The 22,161-nt window shown below is 41.3% G+C and overlaps 1 protein-coding gene across 1 annotated transcript; it reads left to right on the top strand.

Annotated features, from left to right (window-relative positions):
- The first annotated feature begins 3,382 nt into the window (after nucleotides 1-3,382).
- On the top strand, nucleotides 3,383-6,202 carry LOC146675041 (placenta-specific gene 8 protein-like). Its single transcript, XM_085402451.1, has 4 exons — nucleotides 3,383-3,463; nucleotides 4,330-4,428; nucleotides 5,266-5,411; nucleotides 5,886-6,202. The coding sequence occupies exons 2-4, from the start codon at nucleotides 4,332-4,334 to the stop codon at nucleotides 5,979-5,981; spliced, it is 339 nt and encodes a 112-aa protein (XP_085258577.1). The 5' UTR covers nucleotides 3,383-3,463; nucleotides 4,330-4,331; the 3' UTR covers nucleotides 5,982-6,202.
- The last annotated feature ends 15,959 nt before the right edge of the window (nucleotides 6,203-22,161 follow it).

Genomic DNA, 22,161 nt, shown 5'->3' with positions numbered 1-22,161 from the left:
TTACTGTGTTTTCTTTGAAAGTAAAATCTCAGCCCACATAAATATATCAACAACAGTGATCACAAAACGGTGTATAACTGAACACAGTAGTGCAATTTTTAACCAGGTCTTCCCATTAACACCTGACCTGTCCAGAGGGTCAGTCAATGAGCTCGTCAATAGCTTCAATGCTAACATGTTAAATGTAATGGACACTATTGCTCCCATTAAGGTGAAGGTTATCTCTGGAAGGAAAAAGTCTCCATGGAGAAACTCCACACTGGTGAAAAATGAAAAAAGAGAGTGTAGGAAAGCTGAGCGTAGATGGAGAAAAACAAACCTCCAGGTTCATTATGACATCTATAAAGAGAAACTTCACAATTATAATTTACAACTGAGGAGTGCAAGAAGGTCCTATTTCTCTGACATCATCACTAAAAACAGCCATAATGCTCGGGTCTTATTTTCTACAGTTGACAGGCTAACAAACCCTCCTGTGTCAGTGGCAGCTGAACTTCATTCGACCATGGCCTGCAATGACTTTGCCAAATTCTTCACAGAAAAAATCCAAAAAATTAGACAAGCAATTGGTACATCAACAGCAGATCCAGAATATGTACTGTGTCCACCAAAAAACTGTTTAAACACCATGAAACAGTTTCACCCGATTAACAGCAAAGACCTGGAGGACATCTTAGGTCAACTGAACTCCTCCTCCTGCTGTTTAGATGTCCTGCCAACAAGTTTTTTCAAAAAGGTCTCAAAGACTTTGGAGTCAGACCTGTTACAGATCGTCAACTTTTCCTTAATGTCAGGTGTGTTTCCAGAACCACTAAAAACTGCTGTAATCAAACCTATACTGAAAAAGGACAATCTTGACAAGACACAAATAAACAACTACAGGCTGATCTCAAATCTCCCATTTTTAAGTAAGATCATTGAAAAAGCAGTTTCTCAACAGCTCAATTACTTCTTAAAACAGAATAACTGCTATGATGCCTTCCAGTCAGGTTTTAGACAGAACCACAGCAGTGAAACCGCTCTGACCAAAGTGTTTAATGACATATGTCTGAATACAGACAGTGGAAAAATGTCAGTCTTAGTTTTACTGGATCTCAGTGCAGCATTTGATACAGTTGACCACAACATATTACTCAAAGATGGAGAACTGGGCAGGTCTTTCAGGAACTGTACTAAACTGGTTCAAAACATACGTAGAAAACAGGAAATACTTTGTATCAATAGGTAACTTCACATCCGAGCAGACAAGTATCACATGTGGAGTTCCCCAAGGTTCCATCTTGGGACCCCTTCTGTTTAACATTTACATGCTCCCACTGGCACAGATTATAAAGAACAACAAAATAAACTACCACAGCTATGCAGATGACACACAAATATATATCACAATGTCACCAGGAGACCGAGGCCCTGTACAGGCTCTTGGTAAATGCATTGAGGAAATTAATGACTGCCTGTGCTACAATTTTCTCCAGCTAAACAAAAACAAAACTGAGGTAATAGTCTTTGGCGCCAAAGAAAAACAATTACAGGTCACCAGAGAACTTCAATCTATACACCTAAAAACCACAAACCAGGCGAGAAATTTGGGTGTAATGATGGATGCAGACCTAAACTTAGAAAAACACATTAAGACAATAACAAAGTCAGCTTACTATCACCTCAAGAATATTTCAAGGATAAGGCAAGGCAAGGCAAGTTTATTTGTATAGCACAATTCAACAACAAGGTGATTCAAAGTGCTTTACAGAGACATTAGAAACAAGAACAAATAAAAAGCATGATTTAAAATTGAATAAAACAAGCAAATAAACTAACTAACTAATTAACAAACAAACAAACAAACAAACAAACAAACAAACAACAGTATATAAAATCAAAACAGATAAAATCAGAACAATAGATAAAATCAGTAGTTAAATGTAAGTTTTGAAATTTAAGCTTAAACGTGTGGATTTGGTGCTTTATTCAAATGCAGCTGAGAACAGGTGAGTCTTCAACCTGGATTTAAATAAACTGAGTGTTTCAGCTGATCTGAGGCTTTCTGGGAGTTTGTTCCAGATATAAGGAGCATAAAAGCTGAATGCAGCTTCTCCGTGTCTGGTTCTGACTCTGGGAACTGATAAAAGACCGGATCCAGATGACCTGACGGATCTGGATGGTTCATACTGGGTCAGGAGGTCATTGATGTATTTTGGTCCTAAACCATTCAGAGCTTTATAGGCCAGCATCAGAACTTTAAAGTCTATCCTCTGACGGACAGGCAGCCAGTGTAAGGACCTCAGAGCTGGACTGATGTGGTCCATTTTTTGGTCTTAGTGAGGACTCGAGCAGCAGAGTTCTGAATGAGCTGTAGTTGTCTGACTGATTTTTTAGGTAGACCTGTAAAGATGCTGTTACAGTAATCAAGCCTACTAAAGATGAATGCATGGACTAGTTTTTCCAGGTCCTGTTGAGACATCAGATCTTTTATCCTTGATATATTCTTGAGGTGATAGTAAGCTGACTTTGTTATTGTCTTAATGTGTTTTTCTAAGTTTAGGTCTGCATAAAAGATCTGATGTCTCAACAGGACCTGGAAAAACTAGTCCATGCATTCATCTTTAGTAGGCTTGATTACTGTAACAGCATCTTTACAGGTCTACCTAAAAAATCAGTCAGACAACTACAGCTCATTCAGAACTCTGCTGCTCGAGTCCTCACTAAGACCAAAAAATGGACCACATCAGTCCAGCTCTGAGGTCCTTACACTGGCTGCCTGTCCGTCAGAGGATAGACTTTAAAGTTCTGATGCTGGTCTATAAAGCTCTGAATGGTTTAGGACCAAAATACATCAGTGACCTCCTGACCCAGTATGAACCTTCCAGATCCCTCAGGTCATCTGGATCCGGTCTTTTATCAGTTCCCAGAGTCAGAACCAGACACGGAGAAGCTGCATTCAGCTTTTATGCTCCTTATATCTGGAACAAACTCCCAGAAAGCCTCAGATCAGCTGAAACACTCAGTTTATTTAAATCCAGGTTGAAGACTCACCTATTCTCAGCTGCATTTGAATAAAGCACCAAATCCACACTTTTAAGCTTAAATTTCAAAACTTACATTTAACTACTGATTTTATCTATTGTTCTGATTTTATCTGTTTTGATTTTATATACTGTTTTGTTTGTTTGTTAATTAGTTTGTTTGTTTGCTTGTTTTATTCAATTTTAAATCATGCTTTTTATTTGTTTTTGTTTCTAGTAAAGCACTTTGAATCACCTTGTTGTTGAATTGTGCTATACAAATAAACTTGCCTATCCATTTAACATCAAATTTAACTGTTAAACTAAAAGGGCTGTGACACTGCTGAGCTAGAGGTGTGTTTGTGTATGTGTCCCCTCCCCTCCCTTAGTTGGAGTTAAATTCTGGGTTTCAGCCCTTTTTTTCCCATTTTCTCTTCAAAGCTCAGAGAACCAGAGAAGAGGTAAGAGAAACTTTTTATACTGATGAGCTAAATACAGCAATCTATGTGAATCGATTTTACTATTTCAGTATAACCTGTAGTAATGAAACAGTTTATGCATGAGATGCTGGAACTAAAGGAAATGTTAAAGCCTTCCAGACCCACATGCACAAAAAAAGACAAAATTAGGAAGAAAAAAATATAAATCATGTAATTCGTTGCATATTGAACTGTTTTGTACTGCACACAAATTATTTGTACATGTCACTCCAGGTATTTGTAATGATTTGCATGAAATAGAAAACATCTTGTTACACGTGTAATAATGGCAACCCGTTCTCACTCCCAAAGCGTAACATTTTACGCTAGGTGACAAATCGTCACCATATTACGTTTTCGGCTACCCACCACGTTCCTAAATGACGACCTCGGAAAAAGAGGAAATATGAGAACCGTCTGGACTGAACCTACACATGTTCGCTCTTTTTCTTCAAATCGCTTAGAAACACGCTATTTAACATCATTAAAGTCCTGGTTAAGGTCAGGAATAAGGTTATGGTCAGGGCTAGGGATAAGGTTAGGTTTAGGGCTGGAATACAGGGCTGGAACGTCTACTACCGCGGGAGCGTCATTGCACTGGATTCCAGCCATAACCCGCCGCGTACCATAAGAACGCCGAAGGTCTCCTTTCGCGTTCCTCAGGAACGCCGCGGGACGTGACAAAACGTCGACATGTTACGCCTCGGGAGTGAGAACGCTCTGATAATGGCCACACTGTAGACAATAATGCTTTAAACCAGTCTGTTATCTCTATTGTATTCTAGCGCCAGTTTGTAACTGCTATAAAGTTTCACTCTGTGTCTCCATTCCTGGCTTGTTTCCTCCAGTTATGGCTGTCCGCCAGCAGCCCACCCAGGGGATGTTATCCCCCCGCTCTGGAGCATGGAGCACCGAGCTCTTAGATTGCACCTCTGATATGAAAACCTGTAAGTCTTCCCAGCAAACCAAAGCAAACAAACAGCAGTAATTTATGAATCTACCATGTCCTCAGGCTTTGTTTCAGACAATTCAAGAATGTTGACAAAATATCTAAATTTATCTAAATTATAAAACTGTCCACTTATACATACAGAAGATTAAGTTTCCCTGTTGCTATGGGAATTTAAAAGCATAGGCAGCACAGCTGTGGAGCGGTTACCACTGTTGTCTCATAGCGAGTAGTTTTTGGCCTCTGATGGCCTCATTTCGTGACTGCATGGGTTTCTGAAAAGGAGTCTGGCTGCCTGAGGACCAACAGAATGATTTCCAGGCATTGCATTACATTAAATTGGCCTTTTAGAATTGCAACACAGCAGCTACACTGCAGCATTTAGGCCACAAAAACACGACTATCAGAGTGCAATTTGGCAAAGTCTTACTGATGATAAGTTAATCGAGCACATCTGACTAACAACACCTGGCTGCTTCTCACCCTATTGAAGGTTTTCACAGGAATGTGTACCTCGTCTTGGTACACCGCTCAGAGCACCAGTCAGATTTTCATATGAGAGCAAGAAATGTAATAATGTGCATGAAACACTTTGCATTAACACTGCATCAAACTCAACGAGGTCCAAACTACAACTTTTTTATTTTCATTGGTGGCATCAGAAAACTAAAATTCCTGGAAAAACAAAAATAAAGAAGCCAAAGAAAGTTCTAAAACAAATGACCTCTTTAGAAAACAATCCTTGCTCACGCTGACATTTGATATATAGTGATTATAAACTACAGTAAACACTGATACTCTAATGCTGTATTTCTGCACATTTTCCTCCCTCAAGGTTGCTACGGCCTTTGGTGTTTCCCCTGTATGCAGTGTCAGACAGCCAGTAAGCATGGATGGTGCTGCGCAATGCCACTGCTGGATGTTTGTGGTGTGGTGTCCTGCTTACTCCGACAGTCCATCAGAGAGCGCCACAACATCGAAGTAAGGCTGGGTTTGAGATGGAGCGGGACTATGCACTGCATAAAAGAGATGTATTTGGCCACTCTGCATTTTAAAGCTTTTCTTTTGAGCATTATAGCCAGAAATAACCATATTTGAAGGGTGACCAAGAGGGTGGAGTTAAAAATCACATTAGTCAGTTGCATCCACACACACCCCAAAAAATCCCCAAATTTATATTACTTACTACTGAAGACTGCCTTATTCACCTTTTGGTTGTAAAATGTAATGCCCAGCATCATGGAGCTCTTAGCAGAGCTCAAAGAAGAAATATCTAGTTCACAGTGAATGTGAGAGTGAATGAATAGTGGCATTGTGGCATTGTAAAGCGCTTTGGGTGCCTTGAAAAGCACTATATAAATCCAATCCATTATTATTATTCACAGAGCAGATACTCCAAACTAATTAAAAATCTGTCTGAACAGCTCTCTCTTTTTCCTCTTCTCCATCCTGTAGGGCTCTGCCACTGATGATGTCATCAATGTACTTTGCTGTTATTCGTGTGCCTGGTGCCAGATGTATCGTGAGGTGGTGATCAGGGAACGCCACTAGCCCTCAAACTTGATGCTGATCACGGTGCACGTTACCTGTGGATTAAGCTCATGGTTCAGGGCCCATGTCATGTAGTAATGTAGTAATAATAAAAGCTATAAGAAAATGTAAGCTCATTTTAAAATAGCGTTATAGAGGTTTTAATCTGACCAATAAAATCTTTCTATTTCATGTAACAGGATTCCCGTTGTTGTAATCTTTTGAGTTTAAAAATAAAAAGTAAAAAGAAAACTATTCTTATTCACTCATTAGGATGCATTGTCTTAAATAAATAAGATGTATTCAGAACTGATACAATTTAGTTATTTACTGGCACAAAACAACATCACAACAAATCACCCAGCACCATCGTGTGAAGGGTGGGGTGCCTCAGGGACACGTAGCAGGCACACTGCACATTTCTGTAACTTTTCAAACACACCTACAAATTAAAGTGAAAGGATTGTGTGTGATGGCGTAACCCACAAACATTATTTTGCTTAACACAGAAGAAACAAACGACAGACAGACTCAGGTTTGAGGGGATTGAGGAGCTGTTAACACGCCTCTTTATCAATGAGGAGTGTTCAGCATATCTTCATCCTACAGATGTGGGTGAGAGAGATACTGTATGTGAGGATTGGACACAGTTTAAACTATAATTGGATTACAGTACATCTATTTGAGCAAAAAGATCCTTAATAATCTTCAAGTGTTTTGAGAGAAAACCAAATGACAGCACCTCCTCCACTTGATGGGAAACTTTGGATAATCGCAGGTCTTATTATTTTGTTCAGATGTAATTTCATGTGAAGCAGAGCCAGAAAAAAATGCAAGTTGAAATTTGTGTATTACACCTATTTAACACCCGCTTTCGATTTTCAGTGGCAAGAGGAGAAAAAGAAAGAAAAAGAAAAGAAAACATACCTCCATAAGTTTTAGATTCTGAAAAACGAAATCTAAATGTCAGCAGGGCATGTGAAGAAAGACAATACGTTTCTACAGAAGTGAGGTTGGCATGCCTCAACAAGTGAGTATCTCACATTTCCTGTAATCTGTGTCCCGTATCCCACGAATACGGGTCCAGTGTTCCTTTCATGGAGAATCTTCTGCTTCAATGCTGCAATGAACGTGTCAGCGAGCACTCAGCTCTCATCACATGACAACAAAGTGCCAGAATCCACAGCTCAGCACACGAGTCCTGGTGTATGAAGACTATCTGAAGTTCTGCTGTGTGTAGATCTTCTGTAGATCACTTCAAATCATTAACTGATCTTAATTATATACTGCTGGGTAGCTTAAACTATAATAAGAAAATATTAGTAACTTTATATTTATAAATAATGAAATCCTAGTAGTGGGAATAATGTGGTTAAAAAACACGTGCCTGTGAGGCAAAACCAATTAATAACGGTGCTGTTATATACTGGCAACAAATTTTTAACCTGGAAGCAATAGAATGGTAACCCTAATGGAAATTGGGGTTTAATTAAAATTATCTTAAATGTTTACTGCCAGGTATAATAGAATAAGGGGTTAACAATTAAGTAATAAGTATCATGTAACTCTGAGGTGTTTTAGAGGAAAGGACAAACACACAATTGAAAGGTACAAATGTGTTGTGCATGAAACGAATTCAAACGTGCTGCAGATGTGTGTCACAAGTCGATCCGGCTGTAGGCTGTGGCACTTGGCCAGAGGTGGCGCTGGTTGATTCGAGTCCATGTTAGTGCACAAAGTAAACTGCACACTTTAGTTGTGAAGCAAAAACGCTGAAATCGGAGTAATAAAACGTACGAGGGGAACGACTAGAGTCTCCCGATCGTTTACTCTTGCTGTCCTGTGAACAACACCGGCGTGGTGTTAATTGTTTGCTTTTTTTTTTTTTGTGATCGCGTCGCGCATGACAATATCACCAGGTAAACTCGCGACATTTTTAAATATTTTGTTGTTCAAAAGCATCAAGACTGACGGAGTGTGTTTGAGATAACCTCACAAGTGTCACAGATGACACATTTGGCGTTTTTTTGCTGGTTTGTCGGTAGCAGCTCCTGAAACGCAAGTCTGCCACACATCTGTTCCACCAAATCCAGTTAATCTGGAACACCGGTCCTCGCAGCACGGGCTTGCCGCTGCTAAAACTAAACCGAGCTCTCTGAAAGGCACAGCCAATCATATTGGCCATATTTGTCACATGACGTAGGACTCCAGTAGAGAACGTAATTTAACGCTCTGTGCACCGCTAGGTGAATGAGACGTTGACAGATCGTTGTTTTTTTTTCTTGCTATCGGTTTTGTTTTCCTTAACTGGAAGAGATTAAATTATTGGTGGGGACAATTCAATAATCGCTGGATATTGGTGGGGACGTGTCCCTTCCGTCCATGCCAAATACGCCCTTGGATCACGAGGATGGCTTTTAGAAAACTCTATAGCACTGCAAATAACTTTTCAAAAACCTTTGTTTGTTAGTTACTTTTTGGCATAATGAGCCTTTTATTTTGGTGCACTTCCTGCTGATTATGGATGTTGTACAGGGATCCAAGTGTTTGTTTGCTAACTGACTTTCTCTTGAAGCAAAGTTACCTACAATTTTACCCTGCAACTTAAAGCTTTGTGTTTTAAAAATCTGAAATGGGAACAAGGTGCTGTGTGTTTTGATTCTATCTGGGGGTGTATTATGAAGTAGTTCAAGTAGTTCCAGTACAAATTATTTTTAGTGTGCACTATGGATTTTTGACTGTACTATGATAGTGCATATAGAAATAAAATATAATGCTGTAGTAAGTATATCTGGATTAAACATAATAGCACAAAGAATATAAAAACGGTAAAAAGAGGGCAGATTTATCATCCTGTCCATTAAACATAAATTATTGAAGAGCTCCTTTATTCAGCCTAGCACTGCCCTCTACAGGAAAACCGAAGCTTGTGTCAATTGTGATACAATTTTGCTGTTAACACTCCGAGGTGATAAACACCACAGAGGCTCAAATTTCTTACTTATTAACTGGCCATCTAGAAATTATGAGAAAGTTTCATAGTGTGCTGAAATTTCAAGATACTAACCTGAAATTTTGATTTACGCACCGGATGGGTACACTTATTAAATATTATAGAGCTCACTAAAAATTAAATACAGGCTATTACTTTTGCATCGTTTATTGCATTGATGGAGGCAGTGATGTATGCAGCTGGGTAATGGCACAGCTAGCAACCGGGTGACTTTATTCACCCGCTTTGGACGTTATCAGTCGATACATTGGCCTTTATTAGCAGACGTCAGTACCATAGAAATGGGCCAGCATGGCCCATCTCCACCTGCTAGTTTGTTCAGAAGGTGGTTATCATCCATCCAGATGGAGGATCATTAGGAGCGTGGGAAGACTCCAGAAGCCACTCTGGCTGGAATCAGTTGATTACAGCAGTGTTACCATTTGAACGGACAGCATTTATAGAATAACTATTAAAAGTCAGCGAGTGTCAATAATGTTAATGTGGTTATGTTAGTAATACAACGAGTGATAATATAACAGCTTTAAGATGTATTTGTAGATATTATTACGTGTTTTACCGTCTTTATGGTGCTAGCTTAAAGTTACGGTTTAAACGTTAGCTTATATTGTAGTAAAGCTGTTACTGTTTAAACGATGATAGGACAGAAATATTAGCTTCTGTTATGACTGATGAAGTTACTAGTTAATAAAGTTTCCAGTAAAGTGATTAATCGCAGCCAGAGATTGACAGTAAATATCCCCTTTAGCTTCAATGCACCTGTAATAAATATGTGCAAGTAGGGATGGGTATTGATAAGATTTTCACGATTCCGATTCCATTTTCGATTCTGTTTAACGATTCAATTCTTTATCGATTCTCTTATCGATTTTTTTTTCAAAAAGGAGAACACTAAGGTCGATTAGCTTAGAACTTTGTTTTATATCTTCTCTTTGAACAAGATAGAAACTTAGGAGTAACATGGCCTTACAAACCCAACAGTGAGATCTTAAGAGATACACAGCCTACGGCTCTTCAATGGGGTGTCACAGGGTCCCCAGGAAAAAAAATTGTAAATGTAAAATAATAACATAAATATTCTTCTGTAGCAATAATTACAATTGCAGAAGAATATCCAGTAATGTCCCTGCCTACAATTAAACACATCTGCTGTGGCAAATGGGTGCAAACCTTTGACCACAAACTTAGTCACTGCTCGGTGACATTCGTCTATCCTGGCCTGAAAGGAGACGCTACCAGTAGACTGCAGCGAGAACTGGCAGCATCTGAGCCAGACTCTGTCTGTCTGTCTCATCATGGTCACCTAAATGCACAGTAATGGCAGGTTTTGTAAGAAGGCAGATCGCGTTAACATAATATGCACTGTTAGTTGATTATTTACCTGCTGCATTAACGGGAGAGGACGTACAAACGTTACCGCTGCTGCTGGGTTGAGATTCACGAGTCCGGAGCGGAATTAAAAACACGACATTCATTTAAGGTCATCGTGTGTTTTGTGAGCAAATGCTTTTGCATATTCGTAGTGTTTCCTCCCTGAAATGAAATATCTACTTTTCAAGTATTGCAAGTTACCCTGTTGTCATCCGTTCTCGTAAAGTATAACCAAACTTTTGAGCGTTTGAGCCGCCATGTTTCCTGCCAGGTACATGACGCTCCGCAACGTGGTGACGTAATTCGTGGCGACGGGAATCGATAAGGGAATCGTTTGCAAAAATGGCAAACAATTCCAAGGAATTGAAACATATATATATATATATATATTTAAATAAACAACCTATAAAAACACAAATAAACCAAAATAAACAAATAATCAAAAATAAACAAATGGGTGTACCATCTAGTGTGTATATACACACACACACACACACACACACACACACACACACACACACAAACATTTTTAATACATTATTCCTGAACACATACGTCTAAAAATCATTCATATTTCTCTACCGTCTGCTTTTACAATATATTTTCCACCTGTCTTTTTTCACGTCTGCTTTGGGACTGACCGGACACTGGAAACACTCATATCATCTTTTATCCTCATAAGTTCAACATTTCTGCCAACATTTAAACATTCATACAAAGGATAGCGTTTAGTTTAAGTCTTGTTTGGGAACATGAGTCGATGCCAAGCTTTTGTGTTGCTTCTTCTTCTTCTTCTGTTATTTAACCTGATGATTCCTTTTAGAAATAAATGACTCTGTAGCTGCTGAATATTGTGCTTTGTTGACCGGCTTCCTGATCACATCTGGTCAAAACTAAAATTAAAAAGAAACACAATCAACTACAACGCTTTGTATATCAAACGAAATCTTTATTGATGCAGTGTGCGTTAGGCATTCATTGTAATAATGTCCTGGTAAAACCCAAAACACTTTTGCAAATATACCAACTTCCTTTTAAACTGCACTGGGTTTAAAAGGAACGTTACCCCGCCCTGGTCCCCAAAGTCATACCCAGAAGCCAGTTTACAAGTTAAGGAGATTTTATTGCTACCAAACTGAAAGCGTGAACTCCAGGGTGAACAAAGGCCAAAATAACAGACAAAACAAGTTTCTTTCAAAAAGGGAAGTACTACCTAACCCCTGGGTGAGACAAAAACCCAAAAAAGACAAGTTCTGCCCCTAACTCCCTAACTGAATAAACAAGAGAAAAAAGTACAGGAAAAGTACAGAAAATAATAAGGCCGTTCACCGCTTCTCCGGACTATTTACTATTGTGAATAACTTTTCTTTTAAACACAAAACATGAGTGATGCATTGATGTCCAACTCTGCGCATCTTTCCGTTCAGCCATCAAACAGGAGGCAGGTCATTGACGATTCTCTGAACCTGGCCATCTCTCTGTAACACGACGGCGAACCAGGGCAGCTGAATGGTCAGAGTCCAAACTTGTCCTTCTCTCAGTAACGCCACGGTGAACCAGGGAAGCTGAATGGTCAGAGTCCAAACTTGTCCTTCTCTCAGTAACGCCACGGTGAACCAGGGCAGCTGAATGGTCAGAGTCCAAACTTGTCCTTCTCTCAGTAACGCCACGGTGAACCAGGGAAGCTGAATGGTCAGAGTCAGAGGTGGAAGCCTATGTATGACTGAATGGAGAATTTGCCCACAGATGCAGAAGACTAAGCTGCTCAGCCTCAAGATGGATCTCATCATGTGTAAGAGAGCTGTTCTCCCCCAGTCACCAACTCGATTCAGCCACAGGTTCGGGTAAGGCATTGTTGGTTGAAGCCAATGAGTCTCTTCTGCCAGGAGTCTCTCTGAGGGTGTAATGCTTGTAAAAGGTGAGTAGACCTTTTCCAGATGGGTTAGAGACTTCGGCTGCACAGGTCTGCCACCTTGCGTAGCACGGAGGATGTTAATATGCCGGTCGGGAGGAACTATACGCCGGTCGGGAGAGTCATACGCCGGTCGGGAGGAACTATACGCCGGTCAGGAGGAACTATACGCTGGTCGGGAGGAATTATACGCCGGTCAGGAGGAACTATACGCTGGTCGGGAGGAATTATACGCCGGTCGGGAAAGTTATACGCCGGTCGGGAGGAACTATACGCCGGTCGGAAGAGTCATACGCCGGTCGGGAGGAACTATACGCCAGTCGGGAGAGTCATAAGCCAGTCGGAAGAGTCATACACCGGTCGGGAGAGTCATACGACGGTCGGGAGGAACTATAAGCCGGCCGAGAGAGTCATACGCCGGTCGGGAAGAACTATACACCAGTCGGGAGAGTCATACGCCGGTCTGGAGGAACTATACGCCGGTCGGGAGAGTCATACCCCGGTCGGGAGGAACTATACGCAGGTTGGGAGGAACTATATGCCGGTCGGGAGAGTCATACGCCGGTCGGGAGGAACTATACACCAGTCGGGAGGAACTATACGCCGGTCGGAAGAGTCATACTCCGGTCGGGAGGAACTATACGCAGGTCGGGAGGAACTATACGCCGGTCGGGAGGAACTATACGCCGGTCGGGAGGAACTATACGCCGGTCGGAAGAGTCATACTCCGGTCGGGAGGAACTATACGCAGGTCGGGAGGAACTATACGCAGGTCGGGAGAGTCATACGCAGGTCGGGAGGAACTATAAGCCAGTCGAGAGAGTCATACGCCGGATGGGAGGAACTATACACATGTCGGAAGGAACTATACGCCGGTTGGGAGGAATTATACGCCGGTTGGGAGAGTCATACGCCGAGCGGGAGGAAGTATATGCCGGTCGGGAGAAATTATACGCCAGTCGGGAGAGTCATATGCCGGTCGGAAGAGTCATACACCGGTCGGGAGAGTCAAACGCCGGTAGGGAGGAACTATACGCAGGTCGGGAGGAACTACAGGCCGGTTGGGAGGAACTATACGCCGGTCGGGAGAGTCATACGCCGAGCGGGAGGAAGTATATGCCGGTCGGGAGAAATTATACGCCAGTCGGGAGAGTCATATGCCGGTCGGGAGAGTCATACGCCGGTCGGGAGAGTCATACGCCGGTCGGGAGAGTCATACGCCGGTTGGGAGGAACTATACGTCGGTCGGGAGAGTCATACGCCGGTCAGGAGGAACTATACGCCGGTCGGGAGAGTCATACGCCGGTCGGGAGAAACTATACACCGGTCAGGAGAGTCATACGCTGGTCGGGAGGAATTATACGCCGGTCGGGAGAGTCATACGCCGGTCGGGAGGAACTATACGCCGGTCGGGAGAGTCATACGCCGGTCGGGAGGAACTATACGCCGGTCGGGAGAGTCATACGCCGGTCGGGAGGAATTATACGCCGGTCGGGAGAGTCATACGCCGGTCGGGAGGAACTATACGCCGGTCGGGAGAGTCATACGTCGGTCGGGAGAGTCATACGGCGGTCGGAAGAGTAATACACCGGTCGGGAGAGTCATACGCCGTTCGGGAGGAACTATACGCCGGTTGGGAGAGTCATACACCGGTCGAGAGGAAGTATATGCCAATCGGGAGAGTCATACGCCGGTCAGGAGGAACTATGCGCCAGTTGGGAGGAGCTATACGCAGGTTAGGAGGAATTATACGCCGGTCGGGAGAGTCATACGCCGGTCGGGAGGAACTATACGCCGGTCGGGAGCAACTATGCGGCGGTCGGGAGGAACTATACGCCGGTCGAGAGAGTCATGCGCCGGTCGGAAGGAACTATATGCAGGTTGGGAGGAACTATATGCCAGTCGGGACAGTCATACGCCGGTCGGGAGGAACTATAGGCTGGTCGGGATAGTCAAACGCCGGTCAGGAGGAACTATACGCAGGTCGGGAGAGTCATGCGCCGGTCGGGAGGAACTATACGCAGGTCGGGAGAGTCATACGCCGGTCGGAAGGAACTATAAGCCAGTCGAGAGAGTCATACGCCGGACGGGAGGAACTATACACATGTCGGGAGGAATTATACGCCGGTCGGGAGAGTCATACGCCGGTCGGAAGGAACTATAAGCCAGTCGAGAGAGTCATACGCCGGACGGGAGGAACTATACACATGTCGGGAGGAATTATACGCCGGTCGGGAGAGTCATACGCCGGTCGGGAGGAACTATTCGCCTGTCGGTAGAGTCATACGCCGGTCGGGAGAGTCATACGCCGGACGGGAGGAACTATACACATGTCGGGAGGAATTATACGCCGGTCGGTAGAGTCATACGCCGGTCGGGAGAGTCATACGCCGAGCGGGAGGAAGTATATGCCGGTCGGGAGAAATTATACGCCGGTCGGGAGAGTCATATGCCGGTCAGAGACTCATACGCCGGTCGGGAGAGTCATACGCCGAGCGGGAGGAAGTATATGCCGGTCGGGAGAAATTATACGCCGGTCGGGAGAGTCATATGCCGGTCAGAGACTCATACGCCGGTCGGGAGAGTCATACGCCGGTCGGGAGGAACTATAAGCCGGTCGAGAGAGTCATACGCCGGTCGGGAGGAATTATACGCAGGTCTGAACTGCACTGGGTTTAAAAGGAACGTGACCCCGCCCTGGTCCCCAAAGTCATACCCAGAAGCCAGTTTACAAGTTAAGGTGATTTTATTGCTACCAAATTGAAAGCGTTAACCCCAGTATTAACAAAGACCAAAATGACAAATAACACAAGTTTCTTTCAAAAAGGGAAGTGCTACCTAACCCCTGGTTGAGACAAAAACCAAAAATAGACAAGTGCTGCCCCTAACTCCCTAACTGAATAAACAAGAGAAAAAAGTACAGAAACTAATAAGGCCGTTCACCGCTTCTCCTTCAGTGTCTACTTACTATTGTGAATAACTTTTCTTTTAAACCCAAAACATGAATTATGCATTGATGTCCAACTCTCCGCATCTTTCCGTTCAGCCATCACACAGGGGCCAAGTCATTGCTGATCCTTTGTCCTGAGTCTTGTCTCTCACACCCTTTCTGATTCACTGCCTCTTTACAAGTGAAAGCCTATCCCACAGGAATCAGTACTACCCCACAAAACCAATCCACAGCTCATCCCTCACTACTGCCCACCCAGGGGCTGTCCATCCCTCTTTGGTGCACTAGGCGAACACTCCCTTATGTTACACCCTTTTTACACATGTTCTTTTCTACTCTGTAATATTCTTGTCAATTTTCTTGATATTTATTATCACCTCTGTTATTCCTTGATATTTATAATTGAGTGACCTGTATATATTAGTGCTATTTCCTAAATGTGTAAACTCTAACATAATGTATTGTTTACAGTTTAGTCTGTTACTGTTACTATTTTTACCATTTCTTCTTGGGCCAACTGCAACCCACATACTATCCTTAGGGATTAATAAAGAATTCTGATTATGATTCTGATTGTTTCAGAATGATCTGCCATTTTCCAATGACACATCTGCAGTTTTCTAAACTGAGCACCTGATGGCTTTGATCTTTTCTTGTCCATCTTCCATTGGTTTTAATTTTGCACTCCAGTATGAACACAAATCCCCCAACCAGAGGATCACCACAACATAACCTAATATACCTACACCTTAGTTCACAGATATGCTTTGTCTATGATTTATTTCAAATCATGAACACATAATGGGCTTGGATTTACAACATTATGAATGAAATGTGCTCTATTTGGAAGCAGCAGCCCCCCTCCCGTGTCGGTTGTGTGTGAGACTTAAATCATCAAACTTGAAATTATACCATTTAAATTGTTATTGATCCCTTTACCCCGAGCCCTAAAGTGAATGGCCTGTATTTGTATAGCACTTTTACTAGTCCCCAAGGACCCCAAAGCGCTTTACACATCCAGTCATCTACCCATTCACACACACAAAGTGTATAAAGTGTATATTTATTTTCTTACTCTTCTTATATTTATTGTTCGTTTACTTGCACTGCTGTAACTGGAGCCTCGTCGTCTCGTCTCTATACTGGACTGTATGTAGCGCAGTGATTCCTGAGATTAGGCACAAAACAGGTTTTAATTTTCTAAAATATATTTTTTGATTTTTCAAAAACATATTTACATATAATGTTTACACAAAGTTTTGGCTGTCTCTCCATGTTTTGGTACAATCTCCCAGGTGTAACATTTTTTAATAATTTATGTTTTTGCTGGAGAAGTGCAAGGTTTTTGTCAACACCGTCAGACACAAAGAAATGCAACAATATATATTTTAAATTAAGTTGTTTCAGCTATTTTGACTATTAGCAGTTTCTCTATTCTATTGTTTATGCACATATGTTTTCAAAGTAATTATACCACATTTAAAAGTAAGATTGTTTTGGCTTTTTATTATTAGAGTTACAGTCATACATATTTTCAGAAGCTTGTATTTAATCTGTATAAGAAACAGTCATATCAAGCAGCATGCAAATTACACATTTATTGAGAAAATTACGTATTTTTATTGGAAGATCATGAGGGAGGAAACTATATGGTTCTCCAACTAGAAAAATAAACACCTTGTCAACTAAGGTGCTGACGGTGGTGACACACTAGTAGAAAACAAGATAGTATTTCTTTCAAAATGACAATTAAACCTTAACAACCTTTGTAATATCACAAGACACATCATAACAATTCTGTTTTTGCACATGTCAAGTTCTACATCTTAATAGTTCACCAGCAAGTAGCTGCCTACTACTCCTTGATTCCTAAAGTTCTCTGTGGTTGTGTGTTTAGACCCTGCTGGACTTTCTCTCCTTTTGTCTCTCTGTGCTTGTTTCCAAAACCTTCTCTTCTGACTTTTTTCTCTTCCTTTCAGATCACTGGTGTTCTTTATTTTCCCTCTTTCACTCTATTTCTCCATTTTTCCCTTTCCTTTATGAGAAACTCTTTCTTCAACTCAGGCTGGCTGTTAATTTTTTCTCTCCTTCTTTTTCGATTATCCCTGTTCCTTCTCTTTCGTTCCTCTACTAACAGGTTCCCCTTTGCTATAGCCTGAAATGTACCATTTTGTAATCACTATAATTCTTCTGAACCTTATGCTTTTTTACAGATTAAGGATGAATATTCACAACAAAATTATGCATTAAGCAATAGAAATGTTATCCAGCCATTAAGTTTGATGTTATTAGGCAGGAGGCTCCGGTCCATTCGCACCAGAACCTCTCGCCATAAGAACAGTTTCTTCCCCTCTGCTGTTGGACACATGAACAATAACCATATGACTGTTCCCACCACTAACACATGACCCTACGCTGTGTCACTGCATCATTCCATGTTTGGCACTGATCACCACCTGCACTCATGTATATATCTTTCTACGTAGCACTCTTAATTCTTATTCTCATGTATAGCTCATGCACATATCTTTCCACGTAGCACTTTTAATTCTTATCCCTACTTTTATTTTTTCATGTCTATTTAAGTGCTATTTATGACACTATGTTTGCACTGAAGCACCGCAGCAATTTCCTAATGTTGTAAACCTGCTCAACATTTGGCAATAAACCCCTTTCTGATTCTGATTCTGATTCTGATTAGCCATTTCCAGGTCCAAACTCCGCTGCAGATCCCAAAGTCAAAGGAACTCTGCGGCATCACCGAGAGTTACAAACTGTCTAAATTCTTTCATCTTTAATAAAATGATCAGTGTGGCTGCTCTACCAGGTGTAACATCCAGGCATCCATGAAAACAGAATATATGAAATTTAACAGAGTTAGAAGTTAGATTGCTTGTTTCTACCTGAACATGATATACCAGCTCTGCTACCACTTCCAACATAAATGGAGACAGTAAACTAAACAGCAGTGACTATTGTCAGGTTACTGAAGTTGGGCTAGCTGGTATATAGTGATGTGCTACGTGATTGCTAGCGACACAGCTGTGTTAGCATAACATAAACACAGTGAAGCTGGAGGATGAATGCTAACTTTTTTCCACTTGATAAAAGTTAACGTGAGGGTTCTCGATGGTTAGGCTGACAGTGATCACTGACTGTTTTTAGGCAGAGCGTTTTCACTCCCGAGGCGTAACATGTCGACGTTTTGTCACGTCCCGCGGCGTTCCTGGGGAACGCGAAAGGAGACCTTCGGCGTTCTTATGGTACGCGGCGGGTTATGGCTGGAATCCAGTGAATGACGCTCCCGCGGTAATAGACGTTGCAGCCCTGTATTCCAGCCCTAAACCTAACCTTATCCCTAGCCCTAACCATAACCTTATTCCTGACCTTAACCAGGTCTTTAATGATGTTAAATAGCGTGTTTCTAAGCGATTTGAAGAAAAAGAGCGAACATGTGTAGATTCAGTCCAGACGGTTCTCATATGTCCTCTTTTTTCCGAGGTCGTCATTTAGGAACGTGGTGGGTAGCCGAAAACGTAATATGGTGACGATTTGTCACCTAGCGTAAAATGTTACGCTTTGGGAGTGAGAACGGGTTGTTTTAGGGGCTTGTTCAGATGTAATAGAACAAGATAAAAAGCATTAAAACATTTTAACAGCACAACAGGCTTAATAAACACAGAGTAGTTTGGGCCCGGAAGCAAGATTCATACATCATCACTTAAAGAACAGCTCTCGGGGCACAGCTAGCTCAGTGGATATCACATGATCGAAAGGTTGGGCGCTCAAATCCAACGAACAGAGGCTATCCTGGATTGGTAGCTGCCCACTGCATGACTGAGTGAATGGGTTAAATGCAGAGGACTAAGCATTTTCCTACAGGATTAATGATGTATACATAAACAATGAGATTCAAGATAAGGCAAATTTGATAATATTTGACACATCTGTGAAGCAGAAATATCAGTAAAATACACAGGAGGTAATATATCTGAAATATTAGTAAAAAATAACTTAATATAAATGGTGAATAGCACACTTTTGTGACATTTGTCAACACCATTAGAAAAAGGGTCAACACCGTCAGACAAAAATCCTGATGGTGTTGACAAAATACCCTACTTTCTCTCATAACACGTGTTTATCTGACAGAAGCCATCTTGTTTTTCATCATTTGCTTATGGCCTCTACAATCTACCTAAATGAGGCTGTTTTTACAAGAAAAAATAATTAAATCTTGGATTACATCGACTTTGGTGTTAACGCATTATGGTTGTGACACAGAGTTTTATCAGAAAGGTGTGCAATACATGAAATAAAAACAAAAGAATTATCACAGCAGTGACCTCATGGCATGTGTATCAAACAGGAAGTGGTAAAGGGGTCCTCAGAGTGTAAGCTACCCACAATAATTCCTGATTTTTTTGTACTTTTAAAAAAATCTGACGGTGTTGACAAAAACTCTGGACACGATTTTAATCACTTAAAAAATATTTAAAAATAAATTTTCAATTGCATATTTTGATATTATATAAGGTATTGACTTAAATACTTAGTGACGAGAGCCATGATGTTTAATTTTACATTACTTTTAATTTTTTTTCTGTATTTTAATATTATCACACCTGCTTCTGGACAATGGATTTTTAAGGTACTGGTAATGTATTGTACCATTTAAAATAAATATATATTTATAAAAAATGCAAAATCATAGTTTTGTTGTATAAACATTGCCTTGGTTTGTCTTTTAGGCAGTTGGGTTAACACTTGTATGCATATTTTTAACCACAAAATTGGGTTTTATCTGCCGGACATGTTTTGTCCCTTATCTCAAGAATCACTGAACAGAGATGACAATAAAGTTTACTTTAACTTCAGCAGCAAGCAGGCGCCCCGAGGCCTCTGGCACTAACTTTTCGCGTATAGAATTTCGGGGGGAAGCTGCAAATTATAAGTCTGTATCATAATGGTGCTTGGTGCCATGCCCTCAGGGACTTTAATGTTATATAAAAACACTGACAGCTCAATATCTACCTCAGTCACTCTTTGATCCAGCTGAGTCACCAATAGGAAAAATCTGCTTTTCACAGGAACTTGGTAACAGCAATAAGAGAATACGTAGTTTATTCCAAGAAGATATCGTCTCTCTCCCATATATAATATTTTATTGGAACCGATATGTTCCAGATAGCAAGTGGAAGACAGTCTGGATGGTCCCCCATAAATATTTGATTGTAAATAAGGTGAAATAAGTCTCATTTAAAATTCTACATAAATGTTATCCAGCCAGTCTCTACATGGTAAAATTTAAAAGGGACATAAATACTAATTGTACTTTCTGTGGGGATCATCCAGAAACTGTGACACATCTTTTTTGGTACTGTTCTTTTACACAGAGATTCTGGAAGGAATTTAGCGGGTTTGTTATTGTCCATATTTTAAGGGATACCTCTGTAAGAACTCAGATAGAATTATCCTATGAACTTTGGGGCCTTTTATACTCACAAGAGGAAAATTCGTATAAAGCACCTGTTGCGACTTTCATCCGTAGATAAAGCCGCGGCCGGCTGAGTTGGTTGTGTCCCTGTGACGCGCCTCCAATAATCCATAATGAGTCGTACTTGTACTTTGCGCATTTATTTTAAGAACAAAACAAAAACAAACATTTGCGCTTTCAATCAATTTACAACTAGCGCATGGATTAACTGGTGTGCCAAAAAATGACGGTCAACAGAAAAGTTTGCCCACAAACCACTCACCCAACACACCTGCTGCGAACACCGACCTCAGGTAAATAGACTGTGACCACACCCACATACCATCACCTGAGACGCAGGTAAAGCTATACACCTGTGCCACCAAAACAAAAAGGAAAAACATAAACATTGACTTTGGCTCTTACAATACCGGCCCCTAATTATTATCTTTTAAATAATAATTACGAAATAATCAAGTCTTACGTCATTTTCTTGTTCATAAAACATGTCAATCGCCCTTTAGTGCAACATGCATCAGTACTACTACTTGTGGTTCACCATCTGTGAAGTTAATAACCCATAAATAAAAGGAGTAGGTCACTTCAAGATTATCCAGTCAGTCCAATATGTTAAATAGTCTCTGTTTCCTGCAAAAGACAGACTTTATTTATAGGTCTGTTTAGGAATCCAGTCTTTGTCTTGATCCGAAGATGACGAACAAATCCTCTTTTGTCCTGGATTGTCTCTTCTATTTTTCCAGTTATCCAGGAATTCCGTGGTGCGGAATCATCAACAATGATCACAATGTCTCCTGGCATGAAGTTTCGTTTTGGGTTGCACCATTTCTGTCTTTGTTGCAGTTGTGGAAGATATTCTTTAATCCACCTTTTCCAGAATAAATCTGACATATATTGGACTTGTTTCCATCTGCGACGAGCATATATGTCATCTTTTTGAAAACATCCTGGTGGTAATGATGGTGCAGTCTTAAGAAGCAACAGGTGGTTTGGAGTAAGTGCTTCAAGGTCATTTGGATCTGTAGAAGCCTTTGTAATAGGACGACCATTCAAAATAGCTTCAGCTTCACATAAAACAGTCCTGAGGCTCTCTTCATCAAGACTTTGTACACTTAAGGTGGAATTAAGAATCTTTCTCACAGATCTTATAAGTCTTTCCCATACACCTCCATGATGTGAGCCAGCTGGGGGATGGAAAGTCCATTTAATGCCCTTTTGAAGAAGGGTATTGTGTATACGACATTGATTCCAATCTGCTATCATTTCCTTCAGCTCACGATGGGATCCCACAAAGTTGGTGCCGTTGTCAGATCGCAGTTCTTTTACTTGACCACGTCTGGCAATAAAGCGACGAAGGGCATTGATAAAAGAGTCTGTGTCCAGTGATGATGCCATTTCAATATGAATGGCTCTTGACGCTAAACATGTGAATATCACACCATAGCATTTTACAGTAGTCCT

The sequence above is a fragment of the Rhamphochromis longiceps genome, linkage group LG3 (genome assembly GCF_057381845.1).
Source record: "Rhamphochromis longiceps isolate RC_006_pf linkage group LG3, R_longiceps_female_GT1.1, whole genome shotgun sequence".
Taxonomy (NCBI): Eukaryota; Metazoa; Chordata; class Actinopteri; order Cichliformes; family Cichlidae; genus Rhamphochromis; species Rhamphochromis longiceps.
Note: the sequence above shows the minus strand (reverse complement) of the source record. Positions and strands in the feature narration are given on the sequence as shown.

Excerpts from the sequence above, each read along its gene's own strand:
- LOC146675041 (XM_085402451.1), top strand. The coding sequence starts at position 4,332 with ATGGCTGTCCGCCAGCAGCCCACCCAGGGGATGTTATCCCCCCGCTCT. Across the intron at positions 4,429-5,265 it reads CACCTCTGATATGAAAACCT|GTTGCTACGGCCTTTGGTGT; the intron begins GTAAGTCTTCCC and ends TCCTCCCTCAAG. Across the intron at positions 5,412-5,885 it reads GAGAGCGCCACAACATCGAA|GGCTCTGCCACTGATGATGT; the intron begins GTAAGGCTGGGT and ends TCCATCCTGTAG.